This window comes from Neopsephotus bourkii, unplaced genomic scaffold (assembly GCF_033783945.1).
Source record: "Neopsephotus bourkii isolate Nb327-2 ecotype Australia unplaced genomic scaffold, CSIRO-AGI_Nbou_v1 NB_234, whole genome shotgun sequence".
In the NCBI taxonomy this organism is placed as follows: domain Eukaryota; kingdom Metazoa; phylum Chordata; class Aves; order Psittaciformes; family Psittacidae; genus Neopsephotus; species Neopsephotus bourkii.
This window is the reverse complement of record NW_026900744.1, coordinates 7,546,517-7,566,174: the sequence shown is the minus strand read 5'-3', so window position 1 is coordinate 7,566,174 and position 19,658 is coordinate 7,546,517. Positions and strand designations below refer to the sequence as shown.

The 19,658-nt window shown below is 38.2% G+C and overlaps 4 protein-coding genes and 1 long non-coding RNA gene across 6 annotated transcripts in view; 1 reads left to right on the top strand and 4 right to left on the bottom strand.

Annotated features, from left to right (window-relative positions):
* ST6GALNAC5 (ST6 N-acetylgalactosaminide alpha-2,6-sialyltransferase 5) overlaps positions 1-2,850 on the bottom strand; it is a 126,423-nt gene extending 123,573 nt beyond the window's left edge. The window contains exons 1-2 of one of the 2 annotated variants that reach the window (XM_061345109.1): positions 2,589-2,850; positions 2,325-2,484 (exon numbers count right to left, since the gene is read on the bottom strand). The gene's annotated coding sequence lies outside the window, so the exon portion shown is untranslated. Of the gene's footprint in view, positions 1-2,324 lie in introns of both variants that reach the window. The other variant, XM_061345107.1, reaches the window with a different exon arrangement.
* Positions 1-19,658, bottom strand: part of EBNA1BP2 (EBNA1 binding protein 2) — a 491,427-nt gene that overhangs the window by 197,557 nt on the left and 274,212 nt on the right. The gene's annotated exons all lie outside the window — the stretch shown is intronic.
* CUNH1orf210 (chromosome unknown C1orf210 homolog) overlaps positions 2,695-19,658 on the bottom strand; it is a 332,402-nt gene continuing 315,438 nt past the window's right edge. The window contains exon 5 of the transcript XR_009724170.1: positions 2,695-2,706. The gene's annotated coding sequence lies outside the window, so the exon portion shown is untranslated. The remainder of the gene's footprint in view (positions 2,707-19,658) is intronic.
* The window catches only part of ST6GALNAC3 (ST6 N-acetylgalactosaminide alpha-2,6-sialyltransferase 3), a 225,929-nt gene continuing 221,638 nt past the window's right edge, over positions 15,368-19,658 (bottom strand). The window contains exons 4-5 of the mRNA XM_061345111.1: positions 19,356-19,463; positions 15,368-17,129 (exon numbers count right to left, since the gene is read on the bottom strand). Coding sequence (XP_061201095.1) covers positions 16,943-17,129; positions 19,356-19,463 — 295 coding nt within the window. The 3' untranslated portion in view covers positions 15,368-16,942. The remainder of the gene's footprint in view (positions 17,130-19,355; positions 19,464-19,658) is intronic.
* The window catches only part of LOC133207849 (uncharacterized), a 32,410-nt gene continuing 31,235 nt past the window's right edge, over positions 18,484-19,658 (top strand). Inside the window, exon 1 of the long non-coding RNA XR_009724174.1 lies at positions 18,484-18,594. This is a non-coding gene — a long non-coding RNA (uncharacterized LOC133207849). The remainder of the gene's footprint in view (positions 18,595-19,658) is intronic.

The window sequence follows — 19,658 nt, the reverse complement described above, 5'->3', positions numbered from 1 at the left end:
ACAGACTTTTCATCTCCCAGCTCACATACACTTTCAGGCAAAACATTACTGAATTAAATTAGACAAGTAAATGTGGATCACCAAAGTAAGAAGGCAAACTTAATGCATCCTGAATGATCTTTTGGTTTCCAGAAGTTTTAAATCTTTAATACTCTAGAAAACCAGTATAATTGCAACTGAGCATACTGGGGTCTGATGGCATCTAAGCTAGTGCCCATTGTACCCATATCAAATATGACTTTAGTGCTAGTGCCCACTGTACCCATATCAAATATAACTTTAGGCATACTCAAAGGTGTGGCATGGGAGGCTAGTACCTTTTATCTAGTTAGTATGGAGCCTGATCAAATGAAGAGTGTTTAAATACTTGGTGACTTGTCACACTGGGGCCTTCAACTGTTTGAAATGATAGATTATTTTCAGACAGTTGCTACTGTTCAGTTATGCATTTTTGTTTTGTGATGCATATAATCAGTCATATCCACAAACACAGGATTTCCCAGTGGAAACAGTTTTAAAGATAGGACTTCTATTGCTTTCATGCCATATCAAAACAGGGGCAAGCAACATGTTTTCAGCAACAAATATCTTACAAAATATACTTCAGGAAATAAGGGTTCAATCCTGCCATTCCCAGAAATTTTAGGATTTACTGCTACTGATAGAATGGTTAAGGCAGTATGCTAAGTCCAGATCACTTCACATTCCAGGCAGAAAACTGTTTTGAGGGAAATAACAGGGAGGTTATCAAATTCCAGAAGAAAAGGGTAAGACACGCAAACCATTTATTCAAGAATGAATGCTAAGTTTCTTTGATTTAAACATTATCAACATTATTAACCATTTCTGTGACCAAAGCAAGAAGAAAAACCTGTAACCAGGGCTAAAACCTCTCTTCCTAAATACTAAAAGAACCTCTTCCCAATCAGGAGGAATGGACAGTTTTGCAGCTGTCCATTACAGCACCTGCATATCCAACCCTGTGACAGGCCCATCAGCACTTACTGCAGACACACAGAATGGTTGCAAGCCTTCTGTGGGAGACAACTGACCTGCACATACCTTCTCTTGGCCCTGACAAATCTTCTGTGTTTTAGATGAGGTATAAAGAGGAGTTGCAGGAAGTTCACCTACATTTGCCCCATGCATTCCAACAGAAGCTTAGATTCTTTTGATATATTAAAACCAGAAATACTTTTAGTCTCTGACAAACTGCAAGATAATTGTTGATACGGAGATGTACCGTGATGTTACATCACTAAGTGCAAATCATTGGCCTTTATTAAGCTGGAGGCAGTCAAAATAGTATCTTAAGCTTTCAAGCCTCATAAAATGTAAAAGAGAAGAACACCAAAACACAGATCTGAGCTTTGTATATCCGCCTCTATTAATATTGTGTAGGAATATTCCCCCAGGACAATGAGTATGGCAAAGCTTTGCTTATACATCACTGCCCAGAGGATACAGACACAGTTTTTATATTTCAAATCTTTGTTTTGCTTAACTTTGAAGTTATTTCCAGAGCCCTCCTGTTAAAATTAAGAAATTATTAGGCTGGGTGCTGAACAGACAGCTGGTGGCCTGATTCAGGCCTGAAGATTTTCCTTTCCCAGACAAGATTTATGTACCCAACTTCAATAATAACTTTTCATGCAATACTTTTTGATTAGAATTGTGCTTAGAAAACAGTCCATTAAAACTGAATGAAAGGTCAAGTCACCATTTGGGTAATTACGTTGTTTTCAAGAGTGATCAGAGAGAGCTATGGTAACATATTGTGGATTAGTATCTGCCACCATATGGCACTTCAAAATGACAAATAGAAACAATGCATATACTTTGTTAAAGAAGCAAATGGTAAGCAATTTTATGAACGGCTTTACAAAATCAACCCTTCATATTAAATACGGGAAACCTGTGGGATATTTTGTTGTGTGCATTGCTGTTAAGTACAGACATATCTGAGACCATCAAGACCTGGGGAATTCTCTTGTTATGTCTGACTATTTGAAACTATTCAATTTGTATTATCTAAGAAATCTTTAAAGTATCTCTACCCCTAAGGAAACACTTGAGTTGCTTAAATACATGCTTAAAAGGCAAAGCAAAGACATCAAAGTACCAAGGTTGAGTAGTTAGTCCATTGAGAACAGAAAACCAAACGAAACCCTAGAAATCTAAATGGCACACAATTTTCATATCAGAACAGCTTACAGAAGAAACCCCAAGTTTTTACTCCTCCCAACTGCTTCCCCTTTCCACAAGCCATGAGGGAGGCTTAAAAACTTTGAACACAAAAAGATACAAAGGTATTTTTCTCTTACCTCCTGCTTTCAAACTGCTGAAATGTATACAGGTCAGCTCAGAGGTGCTTCTGCAAGATGAACTGCATTGTTAAATGTGGGGGGTTGAAGGTTTTTTTTGTTGCTGGTTGGTTGGTTTTTTCTTCTTTCTTTTTAAAGAGAGTTCTTGTATGAACCAGGTCTTCAGGAAACAAATCACAACATGATGTGAATATGATGTCTTCAAGAGCTCAGAGCCATGCACCTTGAACAGGTGTGCCTTGAACAGGCCTGGACAACACCCACCTGGAACCCTTGAGCTCCTGCTGCTGGGAGATGTTAAGCAGAAATGGAAGCGCTCCAGCACACAACTTTGAAGGTTGAGTAATGATGTCTACTAAGGTGCCATGTCCCTGGCACCATCCTCCCCAGCTGTGCCCAGGCCAAGAAAGCTCTTCCAGGATAACCCTTGTCCTGTAGCCTCTCCAGACAGAACTCTGGGTTGGAAATGGCTGGCTGGAACTTTCCAGAACAACCTCTGCTGCCCTGGAGACTGTCAACACACCTGGACAGCCCCAGGGCCATGGCAACTGCCAATCCCGTGCCTCTTTTCGAGAGTGACACTTCTCTACTCCAATGAAAACTGGCGTCTGGCAGGGAAGGTCCCGCCCCAAAGGTAACTGGACAAGGCCCAAGGGTGAGGCCGTGCTGAAGAGGCTGTCTCCTGCCTCAGCCTTTCCACCCTCACCTCTCAGACCAGGATGAAGTAACCAACATACACAGAAAGTTCCCCCCAGAACCCAAACACCTGCTTCCATCAAAAACCTATGGGAACAAATGGTGCGAACAATCGCATGGCAATCGTGCAGTCTCTCTCCTACCTTATCATTCCAATTACATTCTCCTAATCTACAAAATTGAAAGGTAATGAGCAGTATTTCCTTAAAACACATTAAATAACACTGTCAAAATGCAAATTTATTCATTAAGTATAAATGAGTGTGTTAAATATTCATGAATTGTTGCTTGCAGTATATAATTAATCCCATGGTCTGTGTGTCCAAAAGCATTTAGGAGATAAAGAGTTGTGAAGACAGTGCTGTAGAATGATAACATTTAAAGCATGTTTTTAAAAGCAGAGGTCACAAGCCCTCTGGATCCTAAATTATTACCAGTGCTTATAATTCATTGTAATACCTCTTCATTATGTACACATGCTTTCATGATTCAAGGTTTGCATCTTCAACCCTTGCTGTCTAATAATCTATTCAAGGAAAGAAATACTTGAGAGTGGAAGGTGCCATTAAATTATCCCGTTCACTACTGATGCACTCAACACATGACTATCCAGATTTTAAAATTCCCAAGGATTGCAAATCTGCCCTTGAAAAATGATGCAGTTTGACTCCCTGGCACTTCTTTCTCCTAAAAAAAAGTGCATTCTGACACTAATTTGAGCAATCACTGGGGCTGGTTGTCATTTCAAATGTCATGAAAAATAAAACAAAGGCTTCAGCACCAGGAAAAGACTGGCCTCTTTCTCTGCGCTTTCTAGTCATTTGTGAATACACAAAGTCCTGTCCTAAGCTTGAAGGAGGAGCTCCCATTGATGCCAATGAGAAGTATGGCACATAAAGCACTGGGATGTTATAGCTCAATGTCCTTAACTAAAATATTCACTCTTTTGTCCTGTGTTTCTTAAATTCTCACTGCTTCCTTTCATGTAATTGAAGATGCTTTCAGAAACTCTTTGTCAGTCTGCTTCATACTTTTTTTTGAGAAGAATCTTTGAGGTACTCATGAAAAGAACTGATTTTTGCAAGATAGCTTGAAGAAATAACATAAAATAAAACCATTACAGTGTTCATAGTAATTGCTTCCACAATGACTTGATAATCTCAAGTTGCTTACTGTACACAGCTTTCACCTGGCTGTTCAAGTATGAACTCTGCAGTCTTGCTTCCTGCCACAACACTTGCAGAAAAACAGTTTATGGCAGTGGCTTATCTATGATGTTTTAGTGTATCAGCTTTCCACAATGTTATTTTGTGTGTATGCATGCAAACTAAGTATCACAATACGAAAAGTGATTCACAATTCCAAGTAACTCAACCTGTTGTTCACAGTCAAAGAAACTAGACATTTAAGATCTGTGAGGTTATGCTCTGTCAATTCTTAAAATGTTTTCCTTGCAAAAATCTAACAAACTGCATGACATTTCTGTGCAGACATGCTTTGCTCATTCAAAGCCAGCAAGAGTATCTCTGCATGGCATTGGCTTGTACTGTACCATGTGGACATATCCTGCAAAGTTTGGTGCTGGAGTATTTTCAGTTTCTATATGGTATCTTCAGGGGATACATTTGCTTAGCTCTCTTCCTAGTTCTGCAGAACTAATACATAGAACAAGGAAGCAATCAGACTTTTTGCTAGGTGACATCACCATATATCAAGCGTCTTTCATCAATCAAGGCTCTAAGTTGATGAAGCAATGCAACTTGTAGTGCGTCAAGACAATGAAGGGAACATCTTTTCTGAAGTGATGACAAAAAAAGGCAATGTGAGACCAAATGGATTTGATTAGTCTTATTTCAAGGCCTGAGCAGGAGTGCTTGATGAAATATAGGCACTATAAGAATGGGTTTGAAGGAAAAGTTGATTGTAGAATGAAGGATAATGTTTCATAATTTCTATTAAAATCATCAAGCCCCATGGCCAGGCAACTGCAATCCAAACACTGTTGACACTTAGTTTACAAGACATTTGTGATAAATGCTTTTATTGTAATTAAAAAGCTGTGCAAGTTTACCCAGATGTGCTGTAACCAGTAACTTATCTCTTGTACCAAGATGAGGACAGACCTCACCTGTCAAAGACAATTAATTTAGATAGCTCTCCTCTGGGCAAGAGAAGTGTTGATTGGAAATTCTCTTGTAGAATGTTCTGCTTTTTCCAGTGAAGACTGCTAGTTGATTGTCATTTAAATGTCCCATAAAAGATGGACATTTTGATCAATCTTCTAACAAAACAAGCTAGTTCTTAATGTTTCACTTTTTTGACAGTTCCTCTGCTCAATTTACATACTGTCTCAGAACCTAGACTCTGTAGTTCCCAAATTCTGCCAATCCAGGAGAGAGATGGGAGCTGCTAGTGGAGGGACTAGGCTGCCTATGGAGCTCTGGTTTCTCTGTGCAACAATAAAAAGAAGGGCTCAAGCAGATGTGTTAGAACAGCCTACATTTTAATCTGAAAACAGACAGCTTTCCCCCATCTCTGATTCACTCCTGCCCAAATTTCAGAATCCCCCAGAAGCAGAAGTGTTTTTCAAAAATGGACAGTTAGGGATCATAGCCAAACCAATCTGGGAAAAAGCTGGAGATACAAAAATCATCAGAAATACTGTTTTGCAAAGGAAAAGTAAGTAACAGTCCAGTGTTACTGCACAGCCTGGGCTCAAGGTATGTTTTTAATATTGAACAGTCCAGTGTCAGAGAGCAAGGATCGTCAGTGATTACACGTTAAACATTAGTGACTCTGCTTCACATGTGGTTGTCTCACAGATTTTAGACAAGTTTAAGGAACCCTGAATGTTGCTTAAAGAGAATGTCTTCATGATCCTCAAGGATGCTTGGCTGGCAAATGCAGGAAGACAGGAAAAAAGATTCTGAACATGGAGCATCTGTCTTTTGCTGCTGGTGAAAAGATGGCACAGTTTGAGTGGTCTCCTGTTCAGTACAAAGGCAAACAGCCTGCTAGGGAAGAGGCTGAAAATGAATGCTAAAAGGGATTTGATGTAAAAAACCTCAAATACAACCAAACAGAAAAGGAAGTGAGTTGTAATTCAGCATGAAATCAAGATAGCAAACCCAAAATTAGGCAAGGATGTAAAAGTAGTAGATTTTCTATAAAGCAGTACTAAAGAGTCTGGGTAAAAAAGGAAAGTAATCAGAATTACCTATTTATAAATTCAGTTTAGCTGGTATTACTGGCAGTAGATAGGAAGAACTGCATAACTGGAACATTAAAATCAATGCTTATAACCTATTTTGGAAAGATCAAGCAGAGAGAAGGGGAAAAAAAGAGCAGAACTCTATGGTAAAAGAGACATAGTCTGTTTTCAGGACACTGGCAGCTCAGAAGCAAATGATCTTGAATGCAATGGATCAATACTCTTAACAGATAAAACACTAGATGGGATAGTAGCTGCTGCTGCAAATCACCAAATCATAGAAGAGAGCTGGATGACTGGATGCCTTTGTACCTTCTCTAATGTGTGGCAGAAAAAAAGTTGTGCTATCATCTGAGATTTCAGTCTGCCTGACACATGCCTAAAGTTTCATGACACTGGTACTAAAACCTCTGCAGAATTTTTGAACGTCATGTACAAACATTTCTTAACCCAAAAAGGGAAGCTCAAAAAATGAGAATTTTATGTGAGATCTCATTTCACAAATAATAAAGAGATCATAGGACTTGATAAGAGAACTAAATATTAGTAGATATGATAATAGCTTTATTGCTCTTTATGGGTGTAAAGAGAATGAAACCCAAGCAGTAATACAGATAGTGCAATCTTTTTATCAAACTGAAAACTATTGTAAAGGAAAATCAGCTCTGAGAGAGAACTGGTCAATAATTGGAAAATGCAAATACTCTATTTGATAGCTGCAAAATTAGGAAAGCTGTATGTGTTAAAAAAATATCTGGCTCAAGGGGGTAATGAAAGCCTTTACGCAACTGTACATCATTGAAATGAAGGGAAAAAGCTGATAACACTGAATACAGAGTAGAAGTAAGGAATTACATAAATAATTCTTCCAATAATTGTAGCCAACAAGAAATTTATGGCCAGAAAATTAAGGACAATATTTTTCAAACACATTAGGAATCTTGACAATGGTACCAGTTCTTTATCAGATTATAGTGGAAGATTTGCTAAGAGTAATGAAGACAAGAAAGAAGTCTTCAATAAATATTTGTATTTGGTATTTAAGGAAAAGACAGACAATCGGTGATGTTCTATGAGGATGATGAACTACCAGGCAACAACAACAACAAATCAACAAAGAAAAACATTAAACAGAAACTACTGAAGTAAAAAAATATTTGTGTAGGAAACTTCAGATAATTACTATCCAGGAGTTGTTAAAGAGCTGACAGGAATCTACTGTTATTACTGCTTTTTGCCAAGTCTTAGAACAATTGGGAAAGTTCCAGAAAGCTGGAAGAAAACTTATGTTAATATTTAAGAAGGATAAACTTAATGACCTAGATAATTACAGTCCTGTCAGTCTGAAATTGATCTGGAGCAAAGTAATGGAATGGCTGACAGGGGACTCAATTACTAAATAATTAAAGAAGAGAAATATGGCAAATGCCAATCTAGGTACAATATGGAAAACAGATACTGTCAAACACATTTGCTGACTTTTTTTCCAATTGTGACTAAAAGTGAAACACAACACTGTTGATATACTTTGATTTTATATGACACTTGATGTGGAACTCGTGACATTTGAGTTAAGAAACCATAATAATACAAAATTGACATGTCGCACATTAAATGAATGGAAAACTGGTTAACTGACATTTCAAAACATGAATTTAAATGAAGAATGATCACAAAACAGGAATTCTGCTGGGATAGCTCCCTGGGCATACTCTAGTTAACGTTTTTATCAACAATTTGGAAGAAAATCCAAAGGTTTACAGAAGACTCAGTCATTAAGGTATAAGTTGGTAACAAAAAGAAATGATCACTGGACTCATTGACAAGGATTATGGGGTGATCTGGTGCAAAGTAATAAAATAATATCTAAATGTAAAGCCACAGGAACAAAAACTTCAGGAGGACAGGCTGGCTATTCTGTAAGGGTTTGAAAAGGTCTAAGGGGGTTAATTCAATAATTAAGCCACTTTTTAACTGAAGTATCTGTGGCAGTGTTTAAGGCCAAGTTGGACAGAATCTTGGGCTATCTCTTATGAGGTGTCCCTGCCCACAGCAGGGGGCTCGGAACTAGATCATCTTAAGGTCCTTTTCAACCCTAACTACCTATGATTCTATGAAAAAGAATTGACTAAATTTGCATTCACAACCCATGTCAATACTGTTAAGTATGAATGTACTTCAAGAGTAACATACTCCACTGTCCTGAATGAAAAGAGGATGAAGTTACATGTTACATCATGCTATTAATATGCAGTCACAGCTCATGCTGTAATGGTTTTGAAGGGAACATTACAGTGTATTTGGAGAGTATGTCTGAAAAAAACCACGCAAGTTCTTAATAAGCTCCTTGGCAGCATGTAAGATTTGAAGGACCCTCAAAGCTAAGAATGTGAATGGCATTTTTCCTTTTGTTTAGTTTTAAGTCTTACCACAGAAATTCTTTTTCTTTCTCCTCATTGTGGTGGCTGACAAAATAGCCCACTTAAAGGAAACAATTCTCTGCCATGACTACCTGTGTACCAGAATCTGCCCCCAGATTAGACAGTAGCAATTGCTGCATTATATATACCAATGCTGACAAACACACATGGAATCTCCAGTCCTTTTATGAACACACTGACCAAGTTAAAGTTTACACATTGAAGCCTGTTGCTTTTTGATGATGTTCTTACCTGGGCAATAAACCAAGTAAATTAAAGCCCAGTTAGAGGAGTTCTAGAGTTTTTCGTCTCTCAGCACCATGGAATCCACTGTGTGATGAAGAGACGTAGGTCCTCCTGGTACTCTTGTCAACATTGTAGCTGCAAGTAGAGGTTAGCACCTTTCCATGAGGTGTGACCTCTCCCACACCCATCAGCCTTACACAGCTCATGAAGCATGTGCTGGATGTCCAGTCCAAGGGGTTACAATGACATGATTTCAGAGAGTGCTATGCTCTGAGAGACTGCTTGAGTGATGTACCCTTTATTGGTAGGATCCAATGTACCTTTCCCACAGATCTCCATTTCTGTGTGCATGAGTGCAACATGTATTAACACACAGAAATAAAAACATGGGTTATTGTAAGTGCAGGTTTTGTGGCTGTGTTTACCCAACTTTACTAGGTATGTTGAGGACAGATGCTATAAATGTCTTTAAAGTCAATTAAATAATTTATGTATCATTTACATTTGTGTGCAGAAGATTTCGATACTTTCTAGAACAGGTATCTTTGTTTCATTGAGTTAAGTGAACTATCAGGTATTGTTATAGTGGCATAGACATAAATAAAAATAAAAGCGTTTAGCACAAAACTGTGTATAAATTATCTCAGATGATTGAAAATTGTGTATATTTATTTGTATTTCAAAATAATCCAGGCACAATTTTGCAAGTACACAGAAGCATATTCTCCAAATGGGAGCAAAACCAGAGAAGCGTATAGAAGAAAACACATGGCAGAACATCTGAAATAAGTATAAATAGTATGAAAGTTTTCTAAGTCTACAGTGATATCTACTATGAGTACACTTGTCAACATTACAAAAAGGCAACCAAATAATACAAGTAATAAATAGCATAATACAAACTTTCTAAATAAGTTTATGTTAGCAGCATATAATAGCAACTGTTCAAGAACAGATGAATGCTTGTACACTGTATTTAAATGCACATATGCACACTTATACAGATACAACTGGAAGGCCCCAAGAACAAAAATATCCAGGGAAATTGATCAAGGTAATTTTTACATGTGATACAGTATATAAAAACAATGCATGCATTGTTCCAGCATGTTAATGATAAAAATCACATCCACAAGTGGAATCAGAGTCAACTTTTCATCAAACTAAACACTTTCCATGCTGTACCCATGCTTGATTACTCTGTCCTATACCACATTACTTCGTTATGGACCACATTTGGGTGCTAATTTTAGGAGGACTCAGAAGTTCTTGTTTTCCATGATCTGACAGGAGGAATCAGATCTCAGATTTGAAAGAAAAATACCTATGAAAAAAAAATAAATACCGACACAAAACCTGAGTGGAGGGGAAACACATGACAACAAAGGGCTTCTATTCAGCCAAAAGATGGGTTAAGAGGAATGTCACTTTTCTGTGGGGCAGTCAATACAGTGGCCTCACTTAGCAAGCTATAGTTTGCATGATGGAGTGGTCCTAAGGATATGAACTAGACTCCTTTTGGATGAAACTAAAAAATGTTCTCCAGTCCCTAGTGGCATTGAGCCCATGGCTCAGACTAAAGATGGTGCATAACGTGGAGATCAGGTCCTTAGCACCACCACTTTCAGGCTGCACAACTGATTCAGCTGAGCCAATTCCTCACTAACACAGACACAGGCTTCAGAAATATACAGAATAAACATGGATTCACAAGTACTACAGCCCATATTTAGCATATAAGTTGGTTTTACTTGTTCTTGCTTGCCACTATTAAGACTTTCCCTCTAGATACTATGTCTTTGTAGATCTGTGTGCATGTGTCTATGTATGAGGAAAGGATAGATGAACAGCCAAAAGAGTAGTGAGCACTCACTTTTCTTTTTCCTCTGGCCATCCTCAGAAATACTATTTTCAGCAGCAACAATACGAAAAAAACTACAGGCATCTTTGCCAATCTTCTGCCATTCCTGTTAAGAAGATACTCCTATAAATGTCAAAAATTTGTGATCTCTGCCTACCAACACCCTGACACTATCTGTGTCAATAAAATAATTCCCAGTGTTTCACTCAGACATGAGATTCACTTAGAACATAGGATTTGTGACTGTTAGCACTAAAGCAGGCTCACAAAAGCAAGCTTAACTATTTCTACTATTCCAGTGAAAAATGCCAATTTTACTAAATATTTCCTGACTGGTTTCAACAATTTATCTCCTGTCAACTGCTAATGGCACTTACAGAGCTCCATCAAAGTGCTTTATGCAACACGTGACACAAGATAAAGAAAAAGCACTACTTAAGCTGCTTAAACTAGGTTTGCACACAACTTACATTATTTATTATAGCGTGAGAATAAAATGTGTATCATGCTATCATGCATAGTACATGGTAAGAACATGCATTAGTTCAAGTTTACAGTCTCCTTCTGGCCAGTAAATCAGAACAACAGTGGCAGATGCTGACAGCCGCTTATCTTGAGGAATGCCCAGAAATAGCAGCAAGTGATACAAAAAAGATGCAAAATCAGCTATTTAAGACACCCATAGAACAGTCACTCTTGGTGCGTTAATCATACAGACAATAACAAAACCCAGGGATATCTTTCCCACCACATTCAAAGAACCTGAGTTCAGCACTTGGGGTGAGAGTGTGCCCCAAGCAAGGTTATGCTGCTGACTTGAGGGAGCATCCCTGCTCTGACACACATCACTCTTTGCCCCCAGGTTAGCATCACCAATCCCATGGCCTCACCAAAGGGGAGGACGGAGAGACTTTACGCAGAAAACAGGCTACATAAGTCAGCTGGAGAATGCACTCGCCACATTTGGCTGGAAAGGGCCCAAAGTTGTGGCTGGGTGAGGAATCTACAAAAGATGGGGAGCAGGTCTGGGTATACTACACAGATTGTTCCAGCTTCTGCAGAAGCCCTTTCAGTTAGGAGGGACTCCCTCTTTCTCCTTCTGCCCTTTTCTGGAGGGTTTGCCTAGGAGAATCTAATCCAGAATGGACACATGAGACTTCTGTAGATTATGCAATAAAAGGTTTTCAAAGACCTTACTTTTCTCTGTGTTACTGGCTATACATTACAGCAAGAGCCAGAAAAATACACATGAATCTAGTGTTTGGCTATTTACCATATCATTCTTCAATCCCCCATGGTTAAGTCACATTGCTGTGCATCTTCTCAGGAAGGACTGAACAGAATGAGACACATCTGCCGAAAATTAAACACCTTCTCCTCAAAAGAACTATGCTTAGTCAAGAAAAACAGACCTATTTTAGTAAATACAAGATTCTGTTGTATGTAGTACATCCCAACACCCAGAGACAGCTCCTATGTAATCCTTTGGCGCTCAGAGTTTCACTGTTCTGGGCACCCTAAGGTTCATCACAAACAAACCCCCAAGAAAAAGTCATCAAAATATAAGCATCAATATGTAAAGTGCTTCTGATTTTCTGCTTACTAAGGGTGACATCCAGTTATAATTCATGAGTGAAACTTCTTTAATTCTTACATACTTGGAAATGTCCTCTGGTTCAGCATCTGGGTTCTGCTGCCAGGTATCTTTGTGTGGGCTCTTACTTTTGTCCAGTCCACGAGCAGGTAAAGACTCTCTGCATCAGCACTCCAAGTGTGGGATGGGCTTCTCTTTATTAACTACGCAATGCATTATGTGTGTATCATACTTCTCAGGCAAAACACTGCTTACCTTAGTATCCAATAGTGCAAAGGTTTTACTCAAATGGGTGCCGTATTCATAAACTTCTTAAAATAATTTCCATTAGTTTTGAATTGAGCTCTCAGAGATACCTACATCAGTGAGCCTTCAGTTAACTTGCATCAGGCTGACTTCCTCATCCCTGGTGTTGTCTATATAGAAATCCTTAACACAGAATTTACCTCTACTTTGGCCTGTAAAGGGCATTTTTTTCCCATGTAATTCCTACTAGACAGAGTAAGACAATAATTCTACAGAGGGGCCAAAGGTATTTGAAGAATCAGAATACTGTGGTAAAGTATTTCTGGGAGAGATCAATGGGTACTCCTCTCCTAAAGCACTTTAGGGGCATTTTTTTAGAAGTTGGAACACCATCTGCTCCTAAGTAGAACTCTTACTCAGTCCTTCCTACTTACTGATGTAACTGATACAAGCAGTCTGCAGATGGAGCCTCCCAACACAGATGGAAAGGGAGTTTGGCTGGATACAGAGACTACATTTTCTTTCTGTGAACGTGCCTTGATATAAGCTGAGGGATGCAATCCAGATATCTAATGGGGTTCAAAAGGTTAGGATCATGTGTGCTATATCTGTTTGGAAAAGCAGAGAACAGGTTTTTATGTTATTCAGTTAATTACCTGCGAATTAGTAATTACCAGTCAATAAGATGTTTTTTTTTTCTTTTCCCCTTGGGAAAAATTCTACTCCTATTTAAAACTCTTTTTCCTTGAAAAAAAACAAACACCCAAAACAACAAAAAACCCCACCCCAGAATGTAATGCACATAAAATATAGAGTGTATTAAGATCTAAACATTTATTAAAACCAAGCCTACAGCAAGCCAAACAATAAATGCCTTTATTTTTTTTTCTTCAAGAAGTGTATTTTAAATTACTAACTAAATATTTAAGAAAACATTTGGTGACTACTTAGCTGACTGATAGCAAAAAAAAAATGCACCAAATTATTTGAGAGCATTCCGCTATTAGCAGGAATGTGAAGATCTATTTTGAAAACCTCAGGTAAAATCCCTGCTTGTTTTATACACAGGACTAGTTGATTAAAATAGGACTGCTTGAATGAATAAGCAATTAGGATCTGATTACATTCAGGTAAACTGTAGTAGGCTTTACTTTAAAGAATTAATAAATGACTCTCAGCTGATGTCTAAACTGCTCTCAGAAGGTCATCAAGATCTCTTACTGCCCAGCCAAGTACTAAGATTCCTTCTTCATTGCCACAGTGCTGATTTTTAACAGATTTCAACTAAGTAATTTCTTTGTAGAATCGTCTTTAACACTGTGGTCACAGTTCCTTACCCATATAATAAAAATCATGCAAATATGTGTTTAGTTTATGCTAAAGACAGGCTCATTTAAATAGGGGAACTGATGTTCATTTACTCTAGTGTGAATGAAGCCTGCTGCAATGTTTCTAAAAGTGGATCTGCTCTAACTGCAAATCCAAGCAGAGAGCAACACTTTTACTATGCTCTGTGGCAACTGCACTCTAATGATGTTCTCAATTTTGCTGTACACTTAGCTGTTCTTAGAGCTGTATTTTTCTTAGCCAGTCTTTGCATGAGATATTGTTTCATACAGCGTGCGAGAATTCTACAAGGAACTCCAGTATGAAACACATATTTTGCAAGAGTTTTATGGCGATCTGGCAAGTCTTAATTACCTTAAAAACTTTTGCAGGATTAAAAACTGCCTTTCATATGAGAACAACTTGCTGGGATTAAAGACTATGCTTCATGAGGATGCTTCTCATGTAAATGTGCCCAGCCCAACTGCACTTCCATGTGCAACACTTTCATAGTAGTTTTCTGTTAACCCAAAGACCTTCTAAATGCAAGTTGATTTTGACTGATACTCTACTTCTCAGCTCCTCTTCCCACAAGGGAATTATAGGTTTTCCCAGCCTGCTCTGGGCAATATGTGTGGAACACTGTCCCTCGTTCTACATGTCCTGCATTCCTCAAATCTTCTTACAATTTTTTTTTTTTTATTAACTTTCCATCTATCCAGTCATCCATCTGGACTGAAAAGTTGCATATGCATATGGTGCTAAATCTAGCTCACTGTCTTTTGCTGCTGCAACTCTTCATCCATCCATGAGCCTTCCCCCTCTTGATTTTATCCCATGCTATATTAGTCTACAATTGATTTTAAACTCCAGGGACAAGAAGCAGCCAGTTCAAATTATTTGTATAATATAGCAGTGCCTGTAGCCTTCAGACACTTTGGGCACCTCTCCTGCGAGGCATTATACAAATACATTGCAAATGAGAATATCTGTCTCAGGAGCTTACAGGAAAGTCAGTCAAGACAAGGAGTAGAAAATATTATTGTTTTCCTTTTCCAAACAGAAAGGTAAAACATCAAGTCACTCAAGAACTATGGGACGGAGCCTGCATTTAAATAGAGATGTTTATACAGGATCATAAGCATGGTCCCAGTCTGACAGCTAGCATGAACACTTACAGCACTAAAGTAAACAGTGAAAGCTGAGCTATATTGAAAATAAAATCAGAAATCTGAATTTACAGTATGAAATAGAAGGGGGGAGAGAGATGATACCCTGGCATCACCTACCAACAGCAAGAAGAAACCAGTGATCAGGAGGAGGAACACTGGTGAAGAGATCTCCTCCTCATCCTAAGAGTTGCAGCTGCTGCTGAGAGAATACATATGCCACGAACATATAAAATATAGATTTATATATACAAATATACAATAGGAAATAGTATACAAATACTTACATGTAAAAATAGCTTTTTACTTTCCCCTTTTCACGATTTACAAAAGCATACAAAGTTTCCTGTTGGTTAATGTTTAAGTAGTGTGAGCAAACCCTGTGTGTCATGTTTCACACATAATTCTTTCAAGTGTTCACAGTATTGGCTATTACAGTGTTGAATCTGACATTCCAGATGTTAAAATATTCATATGACACATTCTAAACTTAAAGCATTAATTTAAATACAGTTTAAATAAAACTTACATGTATAGTTGAATTATGGTCATGTTACAAATGAGTGCTGCAGTTGAAAACATTCTATGAGAGTAAGCTTGGAAATACATATTTCAACTAGAGATGAGTATATTTTAAAATTCTTGAACTACCTCTTGATGTGCAGATAATACTGCAAGGGGGTGAGTTCTTTCAACTCCATTTGAAGCAATGCAAGCTGAGAGAACCCAGTTTTACAAATTATGCTCAGCAGGAAAGCAGATGCACAGAACAATTCATCATCAGATCCAGACACACTGTCACTTTCTTCAAGTATCCAACAGACAAGAGTAAATGACAGGTACCATTGTTTTTGTGTTAAGAATAAATGCTCTATAGCATTCTTCATCAGGAAAGTGCTTTATGGATTTAAATTAATCCTCACAACTCCCTTGTGAGGTAGATAGATACTATCCCTGTTTTTAAAGATGGAGAAACTGGAGATTTTAAATAAATGATGATGACTGCCTAGGAAATACTGTCAAAATGCAGGTATTTGGATGTTGGAGCAACTCGAAAACACAAATGGAGGTGTTTGTGAGACAACACTAGCCAGCTTAGGTATTGACAGTAGGGTTGGTAAGACACCCAAAGGTTCAGCATGGACTACAAAACACAATCTTTGCTAAGTGCCATGCTGCTGGAGCTAAACTGTGGGACAACCGCCTCCAAAAGTAGAAATCACATAATCCAACCAGGTGCAGCTTGACCAGGGTGGAAGGGAGCTGCTTTTCAGAAGTTATGAACCAACTGTGAGCCTTAGAGTAAACAGTATCTTCTCATGCAAGGGTTGTGTACAGTTCAAGAACCCTGTTTAGCTCATCTCTAATTTTACCATATATGCAGGTGCTCGCATGTGTTCAAGTGTTTTTTTAAATTAATTCACTCACAGACTTTGGAGGTCTGTATTTTACCTCATATTTCTTTTGTGGAAAATTTCTACCAATACCAGCTGCAAATATGAATTTTAATTACATAAGGTGATGAACAAGTTTTAAAGGACCATCATGTCCTCTGTGAGCACCTGTATATATAGGAAATCTCATCTGTCCTTAATTGCAACTGCCTTGAAATGAAATCCAGTTAAAGTATAAAGTGCATTGTGTAGAGTAAAACCCTAAGAAATAGCAAACAATGTGTCTGCCTCCCACAGATGATTAATTTGCTTAACAGCTGAACCATCACCATCTTTGTCTTCTGGCTTTTAGTTTAGTGTTACCTAAGCTGAGAAAGGCCAGCCAGATGTAAGCAAAACTGTTGTAAACTGAGACATTTTTGTAATATGTTAAGGGGGTGTTGAGAAAACCAGTATCAAGACACTGTCCAATTGGGGTGTGTAAATATTATTGTGTGTTTCTTGGCCCATTTAGCAAATACTTTCTTTTCCGTGATAAACCGATGGCCTCCATATGGAGCATTTTCATGCAGAAAGTATTCGTCGCATTCATCTCTTCCTGGCTCGTAATAGTGATAGGGAACTTTACGAAAGCCTTCTGACCTAGAGAAAAAACAAACAAACAAACAAAAATTATTTCCAATAATATAGATATATATTTCCAATAAGTGTATATATTAATATATACTGCTTCTCAATACAGGATATAAGCATCCTGGCTTGTATCAGAAATAGTGTGTCTAGCAGGACTAGGGAAGTGGTTGTCCCACTTCACTTGGCACTGGTGAGGCTGCACCTTAAATAACGTGCTCAGTTTTGGGTCCCTCACTACAGGAAAGACATTGAGGTGCTTTGCCTGTGTCCAAAGATGGGCAACAAAGGTAGCAAAAGGTCTAGAGAACAAGTCTCAACCAGCACACTCTTCCTCATAAAGAAGTGGCTGAGGGAACTGGGGTTGTTTAGCCTGGAGAGAAGGAAGCTCAGGGGAGACCTGATCATGCTCTGCAATTACCTGAAAGGAGGTTATAGCAAAGTAGGTGTCAGTCTCTCCTCCCAAGTAACAAGTGACAGGTTGAGAGGAAATGGCCTCAAGTTATGCCAGGGGAGGTTTAGATTGTATATTAGGAAAAATTTCTTCACCAGAAGAGTTGTTAAGCACTGGAACAGGCTGCTCAAGGAAGTGGTGGAGTCACCATCCCTGGAGGTATTTAAAAGATGTGCAGATGTGGCACTTATGGACATGGTTTAGTGGTGGACTTGGCAGTGCCAGATTAACAGTTGGACTCAGTGATCTTAAAGGTCTTTTTCAACCTAAGTGATTCCGTGAATTATCTGAAATCCTTTGTATGTGTCATCACCTGAGCTGCTTCACAAAATTGTATAAGGGCTTTCATTAGAGCATGATTTCAATTATTTTTTCCTATAGAAAATGAAGCTAACTGTATCTCTCAACATACACTGGTCTTATCAGTCAGTAAGAAGCTGATGGGCTGACTCTTACTGGTACTGCACGTTTTGTTTAACCAGTGAGAACTCAGTCCATAAGGCTCCATCCCTAATCAGACTGTTCTTATTGGATAGCCCCAGCTCTTGAAACTGGTTCTTGTACTTGGCTGAATAAGACAGTTATAAGAACAATATATAGAATTGCAGCTTTAAGGAAACCCGCCATTCTCTGCTGCCAACAGACTGGAGTGCTATCATGCTGTTTACTGGTTTTGCATCAGTGCTATGCAATGCCGGCTTGGCTGAACTCTGTGAGGACAACTTTAGTCCTGTCACCCCTCATCTCAGGGAGACTAATGTGTTTTCATAAACAAAGAACAACATATGTTCGTTCCATCTGGATGACTCAATCAGTGAGATCTGCAAGTTCTAAAAAGTCAGTCTCTAATGTTAAGATACCCTAATTAAATGGCTGTGACTCAAATCTCAAATTCTTTTTGTTAGGGTCTGCCAGGAATGAGTCCCACACTGGAATAACAGAGAATGAGTGAGGGTCTGCACAAGGGCTTTAGGAACTGAAGACCCACCAGACTGATTACATGCAAGACTTGAACCAGTCTAGGTACAGAATAATAGATCTGTGTTAATATCGTACACTGTTTATGACATTTCCTGGTTTTCTGAATGAAGAATAGTTATATTTTGTATTTTTATACCATATACTGTAGATCAAAACATTTAATTTGGACTTTTAAAGACTGTGTTTAGTTACACTTCTGACAACAGGATTAACCAATTGTCACTGTAAGTCACCAGCAGTTGTTGGTTGGAATTTATGTCAGTTTGCTGTGATAAAGCTTGCATGACTTGTTTTATTATCTAACTAGAAACATGCTACTACTCAAAACAAGTCATGTATAACCTAGAAAGTTCAAGTAGATTTCTCAATGGTGGTGAAATGTAATTTCAGGTAACTATCCTGGGCTAACCAGTTTCTTTCACTTCTAGCTGTATTTGGTATTCAGGGAACCAACATGTTAGTATTTCCTCTATAGATTTGTTTTAGCAGTAGAAGTAAGTACTAGAAAAGTAGAAGTCAGAAAAGTATGAACATACTCTGTTTCATGTAATTCAGAAACTGCAAAAGATCTTTTATTAAAAATAGATCCTTATGACAACCAATGTTAGATATTGTAAATGTTTTTATCAACAGTAAATGCCATATCAGGACTAAATATGTTGACAATACTGTCACATCAATGCCAAACAGTGGGAAATGACTGCCTGATCCATTCTGGGGATTTATGATATTAAAATAAATTGTGAAATTGTGACAAGACATCAGAATTGTAGATGCATGAAAATAATTTCCTGTGATCTTACTTGCAGTAAGTGTCATTTATCATCCCATAGACATGAATTCCATAGCAGGCATCCATAGCCAAAATTAAGGTAAACCAGCCCGTACTGAGATATGAACCTGACTGGACCCTGTAAAAATACAAAATACACAGAACAATTGCAATGAGAAATTAGCAACACTTTCCCAAAGAAGTACAATCTATTGCCTGGGACAAAAGGCATAAACCAACTTGACAATCTGTCAAAACAATACAACTATATTGAATTATTTATAGATATGTTCTCATTCTTCCCAGCTTGGGGCCTCAAGCAATTGCCCACAAA